Source organism: Rhincodon typus, unplaced genomic scaffold (genome assembly GCF_021869965.1).
Source record: "Rhincodon typus isolate 14 unplaced genomic scaffold, sRhiTyp1.1 hic_rhity00008306, whole genome shotgun sequence".
In the NCBI taxonomy this organism is placed as follows: Eukaryota; Metazoa; Chordata; class Chondrichthyes; order Orectolobiformes; family Rhincodontidae; genus Rhincodon; species Rhincodon typus.
Window position 1 is genome coordinate 1 of NW_025973944.1, and position 8771 is coordinate 8771.

At 41.4% G+C, this 8771-nt stretch overlaps 1 protein-coding gene across 1 annotated transcript; it reads left to right on the plus strand.

Annotated features, from left to right (window-relative positions):
• Nucleotides 1-6: 6 nt before the first annotated feature.
• On the plus strand, nt 7-6089 carry LOC109928840 (40S ribosomal protein S30; the record flags this gene model as incomplete). The annotated part of the gene is made up of 3 exons (XM_048594340.1): nt 7-124; nt 1758-1813; nt 5791-6089. Coding segments are annotated over 3 exons (300 nt in total), but the record flags the coding sequence as incomplete, so codon positions are not given.
• Nucleotides 6090-8771: the final 2682 nt, after the last annotated feature.

The window sequence follows — 8771 nt, forward strand, 5'->3', positions numbered from 1 at the left end:
GGAGTCTCTGCTGTTGACCAAGTGATCCTCTTGGCTGGCACTCCCTTAGATGATGATGCTATCGTAGGCCAATGTGGTATCAGTGAGCACTGCACTCTTGAAATAGTTGCTCGATTGTTGGGTGGTATGTATTTTAGGGACTTGAATTTCCCTAATTACTACACTTTTTTTTTTAAAGAATGTCATGTTGAATGTTTACAGTATTGGCAGCAGAGTTATGTGAAGTGACCTGACTGGTCTAACCTGAAGGTTATTGTTTGCAGCATAACTAATCAGCATAGCATCTATATTTCTTTCTCCACGTAAATGCTTTGCTAAAATTCTTCACAATTAATAAGGTTCCATGTGGTAGCCTCATTCAGAAAGTAAGGAGGCATGGGCTTCAGGGAAATTTGGCTGTCTGGGTTGTTAAGGTGTTTGTGTTGGCTTTCATTGGCAGGGGAATTGAGTTTAAGAACCGTGAGGACATGCTGCAGTTCTAGAAAACTGGTTAGACCACACTTGGAATATTGTGTTCGGTACTGGTTGCCTCATTTATGGGAAGGATGTGGAAGCTTTAGAGAGGGTGCAGAGGAGATTTACCAGGATGCTGCCTGGACTGGAGGATAGCTGTTTTGAGGAAAAGTTGAGGGAGCTGGGGGTTTTTTCATTGGAGTGAAGAAGGATGAGAGGTGACTTGATAGAGGTGTATAAGATGATGAGAGGCCTAGATAGGGTGGATAGTCAGAGACTTTTTCCCAGGGTGGAAATGACTATTACAAGGGGGCATAATCTTAAGGTGATTGGAGGAAGGTATAGGGGCGATGTTAGAGGTAGGTTCTTCACAGTGGTGGGCGTGTGGAATGTGCTGCCGGCAGTGGTGGTGGAGTCAGATACTTAGAGACATTTTAAGTGACTCTTGGATAGGCACATGGAGGATAGTAAAATGTAGGGTATGCAGGGTAGATTGATCTTAGTGGGATAATACGTCAACACAACATTGTGGGCTGAAGGACCTGTGCTGTGCTTTACTGTTCTATGTTCTATTTCTGCTAAATACATTAGGATTGGGCTGCATAAAGATGTTCCAGTGCATTTCATACAGGCAATCTCTTGCCACCAAAATTAAACTCACTCACTATTTTCTCCTGGCTGATGTCACTTTCAATTGCCTTCCCTCAGTTTGTTGCAGATCATGGAATGGTTGATGTTAAGAAATTTGACTTTGGAGTGTGTCATTATTAATGCCAGTTACTTTTTTTCAGATTCTAAGTAAGATGGTTGTGTGTTTTTATTTGCTGAGAACGCATGACTTTGCCATTGTCCAAGGGTGCTGCATCCACAGTTTGAATTAAGCATGGAATTCTAGATATTTTCTCAATTGAACTGTTCAGAGATGTTATTACTTGTGGAGCAGTGGGATTCTAACCTAAGCCTCTTCATCAGAGATGAGGACACTACCACTACATCACGAGTGTCAAGTGTGGAATTGTCTACTTTTTATCATTGTTGGTTTGGTGCTAGTAATTGAGTTGTTCAGCAAACGAACCATCTCTTCAGTGGTGTCTACTTCTCTCCAATAACTGCCCAAATTTGTGGATGTTTGTGCACCAGCCTCTGGATGGTCCAGCAGCTCTTGCAAGTCTGTAAATGACTTAAGATTTGTATAAAGTCTAGAATATAAATTTACAAACAGCAAACAAAAGTTTAGTTTGAAAGTCCATTTTATGTTGTCTTAAAATACCATAAGTTTTTCTCTCTCTCCTTTTTGTTTTTAGGCAAGGTCCATGGATCCCTTGCTCGAGCTGGAAAAGTAAAAGGTCAGACTCCCAAGGTAGGTTTGACTGAAAGCAGCCTGCAACAAAAATATCTTTAAGATTTTGCTGTACTTTTGTGTTTGTGTTTTTTTTGTGTATCTAAACAGTGTGCATACAATCATACTGAATGTGATAACCAACCATGCTAATAACTATATCAGGTGGGGTTCCGAATTATCTCACCTGTCAAGTGCATGAGCCACTTCCTGTTGCACTTGGTTATATTGGTTGGTGTTTGTCTATTGTGGAAAAACTGTTTCTAATTTGACTGAAGTTCTGTGTTCATTTTAGTTAACAAAGCTTTACACAAGATGCAATAATAAATTTCCTTTCAGTGGAACTGGTGTAACCTGGAGGCTGTGTGAATATACAACAGTCTTAAGTCTTGTACATATGAGTGAGAACCTCTGAGTCATAGAAGCAGAAGCAGAAGTAGGCCATTCAGCCCATCAAGTCTCTCCACTGTTTCAATGAGATCATGGCTGATCTGATAATCCTAAATTCTGCTTTCCTGCCTCTTGCTTTATAATCCTTGGCTCCCTCAGATTAAAAATCTGTCTCCGCTCTGAATATGCTTAAGGACCCAACCTCAACAGCCCTCTGTGGTAAAGAATTCTACAGATTCACAACTTGCAAAAGAAATTCCTCCTCATCTGCTTTAAAATGTGTGACCCCTTATTTTGAGATAATGCCCCCTAACAAAGGGAAATAACCTTTTGTCTATCCTGTCAAGTCCCTGAATCTTGTGTTTTAATAAGGTCTCATTCTTTTATATTTCAATCAGTGCAGGCTAAATCTCTCCTCACACTGGATAGGTTTGTCCTGCTGAGGCAAGGAAGGAATGGGTAGGGTGAGGGAACTTTGGATGACAAGACATGTGGAACATCTCTTCAAGAGGAAGAAGGAAGCTTACTTAAGGTTAAGGAAGCAAGGATCGGACAGGGCTCTAGAGGGCCACATGGTAGCCAGGAAGGAACTGAAAAATGGACTCGGGTGAACTAGAAGGGTGTATGAAAAGCCTTGGCAGGTAGGATCAAGGAAAACCCCAAGGCATTCTGTGAGGAACAAGAGGATGGCCAGAGTGATGGTAGGGCCAATCAGGGATAGTGGAAGGAACTTGTGTGTGGAGTCTGAAGAGGTAGGGGTGGTCTTTAGTGAATACTTTGCTTCAGTATTCACCAGTGAGAGGGACCTTGACGTTTGTGTGGACAGCATGAAACAGGCAGATGCTCGAACAGGTTGATGTTAGGAAGCAGGATGTGCTAGAAATATTGAAAAACCTGAGGATCGATAAGTACCCTGGGCTAGACAGGATAATACCCAAGGTTGCTACGAGATGCGAGGGTGTGGTGGGCAAATTATAGGAGAGGATTCTGAGGGTATTTATGATTTGCAAAAGCATAGTTTGATTAGAAATAGTCAGCATGGCTTTGAGGGACAGGTCATGCCTCTCAAGCCTTATTGAATTCTTTAAGGATGTGACCAAATCCATTGAAGGTTGAGCAGTGGATGTGCTGTATATGGATTTTAGCAAGGCATTTGATAAGGTTCCCCATGGATTTGGGGAAATTTGGCTCTGGATACAAATCTGGCTATCCAGTAGAAAAGAGGGTGGTAGTAGATGGAAAGTATTCAGCTTGGTGACCAGTGGTGTTCTGCAAGGATCTGTTCTGTGACCTCTGCTGTGTGATCTTTATAAATGACTTGGATGAGCAAGAGGAAGTGGAAGGTGGGTTAGTAAGTTTGTCGATGACATGAAGGTTGATGGAGTTGTGGATAGCATGGAGGGCTGTTGTAGGTTGCAACGGGATATTGACAGGATGCAGAGCTGGGCAAAGAAGTGGCAGGTGGGAATTCAACCTAGAAAAATGTGAAGTGATTCATTTTGGAAGGTCAAATTTGAATGCAGAATACAGGGTTAATGGCAAGATTCTTGGCATTATGGAGGAACAGATCTTGGGGTCCACATCCATATCCCTTAAAGTTGCTACCCAAGTTGACAGGGTTGTTAAGAAGGCATTTGGTGTGTTGGCATTCATTGGCAGGGGAATTGAGTTGAAGAGCTGTGAGGTCATGCTGCGGTTCTATTAAACTGGTTAGACCACACTTGGAATATTGTGTTCAGTACTGGTTGCCTCATTTATAGGAGGGATGTGGAAGCTTTAGAGAGGGTGCAGAGGAGATTTACCAGAATGCTGCCTGGACTGGAGGACAGCTGTTTTGAGGAAGCTGGGGGTTTTTTCATTGGAGCGAAGAAGGATGAGAGGTGACTTGATAGAGGTGTCCAAGGTGGTGAGAGGCATAGCTAGGGTGGATAGTCAGAGACTTTTTCCCAGGGTGGAAATGACTATTATGAGGGGGCATAATTTTAAGGCGATTGGAGGAAGGTATATGGGAGATGTCAGAGGTAGGTTCTTTACACAGTGGTGGGTGTGTGGAATGTGCTGCCAGCAGTGGTAGTGGAGTCAGATACTTTAGAGACATTTTAAGTGACTCTTGGATAGGCACATGGATGATAGTATAACGTAGGGTATGCAGGGTAGTTTGATCTTAGTAGGATAATACGTCAGCACAACATCATGGGCTGAAGGGCCTGTGCTGTACTGTTCTATGTTCTAAGGCAATCCTTCCATGGCTGGTATTACCTTGCTGAACCTTCTTTGAACTGCCTCCAATGCCAGTGCATCATTCCTCTGACCCTAAAATGTTTACTATTGTGTGTGGTACTGACTTGTACTGTTTTAGAAAAACCTCCTTACTTTTCCATTCCCTGTGAAATAAAGACAAAGTCATTGATATGTGCTGTAAATAATTGTCAGGCCAGTACAGATTCTGGTAGCGCACCATTTTAAAAATGGGTTGCCAGACTGAAAATGCCTCCAATCTCTTAACCATCTGTATTCCTGTGTTCTTTTAGCCTCCATGAAGAATTCTAGAAAATTGGAGGCAGAATTTCCCCTTCATGGATACTTGGCTAAAAGATGGATAGGACTGGCAGCTGAATATCCCAGGCTTTAGATGTTTCAAGTGTCATAAACAGGGAGGTAAAAGGAGTGGGGAAGTTGCCTTACTAGTAAAGGAGTATCTGTCAGCTGTACTGAGGGAGGATACATCAGGACTCATGTAGTGAGGCAATATAGGTGGAACTTGGAAATAGGAAAGGTGAAATCACAATGCTGGGGGTTCCCCCAGGGTGGGGGGTGGGTCTGTTACTAGGGGACACAGGTTCAAGGTGTGAGGGGGCATGTCTTAAAAATAGATGAAGCAAGTTTTTCACACAAAGGGTGATGAGTGCCTGGAACATGTTGCCAGAGGAGGTGGTGGAAGTTGCATTCAAGAAGCACCTGCATGAATACATGAATTGGAAGGGAATAGAGGGATATGGATCCTGTAAGTGAAAGCAGTTTTTTTTTAGCATGGAAAGGCAAAATGTGGCTGCGCAGGCTTGAAGGGCATGATCCTGTGCTGTATTGTTCTTTGTTCTTACTATGCCATGCTAACTTTGTTTGATCATATTAAGTGATTCTAAAGGCTCTTATTGCATTCTTTTATAATAGATTAATAGTTTTCTGCTAACTGGCCCCTTCCCTTTTGTTAATTAAATGTGTTATATTGGCAGTTTTCCAATCTAGGATTTAAAGGATTACTCCAAGATTATCAACAGTGCTTCTGCAGATGCTGCCTGACCCACTGCTTTTCAGCATTTTTGTTTTTGTTTTCAGCACGTGCTTCCACTATCTCTGTTTTTGCTTCCTATGTTAGGATACATCCCACCAGATTCAGGAGATTTATTGGTCATAAGCCCCATTAGTTTCCCTTTCACTTGCTAGTTGTATTTATTTCCAGTCCTTTTTTTAACTTCTTGATCTCCATCCTTTTTTAAATTTGAAAAAGGACATGCCCTCCAGTACTGCTTTTTACCAAACTTGGCTCCAAGTGTTAGTGTTGTTTTGTCCTAAAACTTTAAATTTTCATCAATTACTATTTTGCATAGGTTGCAAAACAAGAGAAGAGGAAAAAGAAGACTGGCCGTGCAAAGAGGCGCATGCAGTACAATCGCCGTTTTGTAAATGTTGTGCCATACTTTGGGAAGAGGAAGGGACCAAATTCAAATTCATAAAATGTTGTTTTTCCATCAGAAACTGATTTAATTTGATTCAATGTGTTGATATATATGCGCCTCTCTTCTTTTTAAGAACTGGCTCACTCGACTGGAACTATTTCAGATGTGAAGTAATTGACTTGATTGGTATTCAAATTCTGGAGTGTGATTAATAAACACTATTTCAAGCAGCTTAGTGTTTTGTCTTAATCTGTTCAACAGTATAACTGTACACCCAATTCACCGTACAAGAATTCTGCCCAATTATTACTGTTAAGCTGATTGAAAAGATAGTTTTATAATAGCAATATATTTTCAGATTTCCTCATTGATGTATTCTACTCCTGAAGTATGATTTTTAAATTCCAGTTGCACTGTCTACTAGGTGGATTCTATGCTGATGCATTGATTTGTGCCTAAATTTATACTGAGTGTAATCTAAGTGACTTGAGACATTTTTACCTAAAGGATTTAAGGCAAAAGAGTGTGGTCATCTTGGAACTCATCTTTAAATGGGAACAAGTTATGGTGATCAGGATTTAACATTTATTCAACACTTAATATCAAATGAAACCATAAGGGTTTAGTAACATAATTGGTATTTACTGGATTTGAAATCCTCCATATCAGCGAAGTTGATTCACTTGTTCTCATTCTCCTTTTAAGGGAGAAAGAGTAATTGCAAATAACAACATTCCAATTCCTTTGCATTCCATTTATTCTATGAAATACAAGTGTTTGGCCACTATTATAAAGGATCTACAAATTGTAATGTGCTGCATGGTTTAGTGGCTTGTAAAAGTGCAAGAATGGTCATCTAATATTGGGCTGTTAGTGGCAAATATGAATTAAAGACAATATTGATAGAAGTAACCCTGGTCAGCTCTTTAAATTTGTATTCCTATACCTCAAATGTTCAATACCTCCTTTTTTAGTTCAGATGTTTTGTTGCCTTTTTGAACCTGCAGAAAGAAATTAATAATCTGGATGAATTCTCTTAAAGCTCATTTACCCTTCACTTTATTCTGCATTCTCTATACCCCAGTATAGAGAATGCTTTTTTTAAATCTACTTTTAGCAGAACCAAAAAGCCAATCAAGTGTTGGAGCTACACCCAAATGCAAATTGCTGCCTTAAGTAAGATGGGGTACAGGGAAGCTTACAAAACTTTCATCAAAAATCATTTATTAACTGTGGGATGTTTTCTTTAAAATTGCAAATAAAATTCCATATACAAATAAGGGAGAAAGGCATGACTTAGATCATTCAGTCATAGGTGTACAGTACAGAAACAGACCCTTCATCTTAACCAGTCCAAGCTGTATGTAATCCCAGCCTAAACTAGTCCCACCTGCCTACTTGGTCCATGTCCCTCCCAAACACTTAATCATGTATCTTTTAAACATTGCAACTGTACTTGCATCCACCACTTAATGTGGAAGTTCACTGCACACACAAACCACCGTTTGATTTTTTTTTTTTTTTAAAAAGCCCCTTAGTCTTGAAGGCTCCACCCCAGGGAAAAGATACCTGCAAAATCACCTATATATACACATGATTTTGTAAGCATCTACAAGGTCCAGTGAAAAAAGTCCCAGTGTTATAACTCGGACAAAGAGGATGCTGAAGTACACAGCAGGCCAGGCAGTATCTGGCAGAAAGGAGCAGTCAACGTTCTGGATATTACCTGAAGAAGGGCAATACCCAAAACGTTGACTGTTCCTTTCCTCCAGCCTCCTGTTTGCCTATCTTATTCCAGCATCTGCCGTTTTCTTGTCTCTGTCTTTATAACTTACCCTCCATTCCTAGAACTAACCTGGTAAACCTTTTCTGAACCCTTTCCAGTTCATAACAGGGCAATCAGCATTGCATGCAGTACTCCAAAGAGGCCTCACCAGCACCTTTGTAAAACCTCAACATAATGTCCCAACTCCCACACTCAAAAGGTCTGAGTTATGAGGCAAGTGTGCTGAACGCCTTTTTAACCAACCTATCTATATGTGAAACAAACTTAAAAAAAATGCCTGAAGTGTCATCTGCAAACTTACTGACAAACAAGAGTGGGACCCAACCCAACATTCTAAGCAGTAATCCAGTCAGTCACACTTACCCCGAGATAGTAAGAAATGCAGTGCTGAAGTCAGGGATAACACAGTGTGCGGCTGAGAGGAGCAGGAAAGTTGACTTTTCGGGTCCGGAGCCTTCTCCAGAAAAAGTGTTTCCGGAGGAGTAGCACCCCATATTCCGCCTTGGGAGCCTACAACGTGGTCTCAATGTGGACTTACAATCTATTTTCGCTTCCGCCACCTCACTGACCAATCCATTACTGCTTACCTGCACTCACCTATCACCATCCCACCTACCTTTTCCCCGTCCCAACCCTCTATTTATTTCAGAGCTGCCTTCCCCTTCCCCAATTTCTGAAGAAGGGTCCCGATCCGAAATGTCAGCTTTCTTGCTCCTCTGATGCTGCCTGACATGCTGTGGTCCTCCAGCTTCATACTGCGTTATCTCTGACTCCAGCATCGGCAGTTCTTACTATCTCTAAGGTCAGGAACAGCAGTGCTTATCCACCAGGTCTCAAAGAAAGGACAACAAATTTTGCCTAATCAGCAATACCCACATCATTTGAACAACGTTTTAATTCGATGTGACAGAAGCTATTCAATGAAACAATTGCCCACAACGAGGACACGTGGAAATCACACATGCTCCACAAGATAAAGAGTCGTCTCTGACACTTGTCGCCGAGACTATTCAGACTGCGCATGCGCACGGTCCGCCTAAAGTGCTTCATGGGCGTTCTTTTGTACGTGCGCATGTGTAGTTGATCGCAGTTATAGTGCGCGTGTGCGGCAGATCTCTCTTTTTCT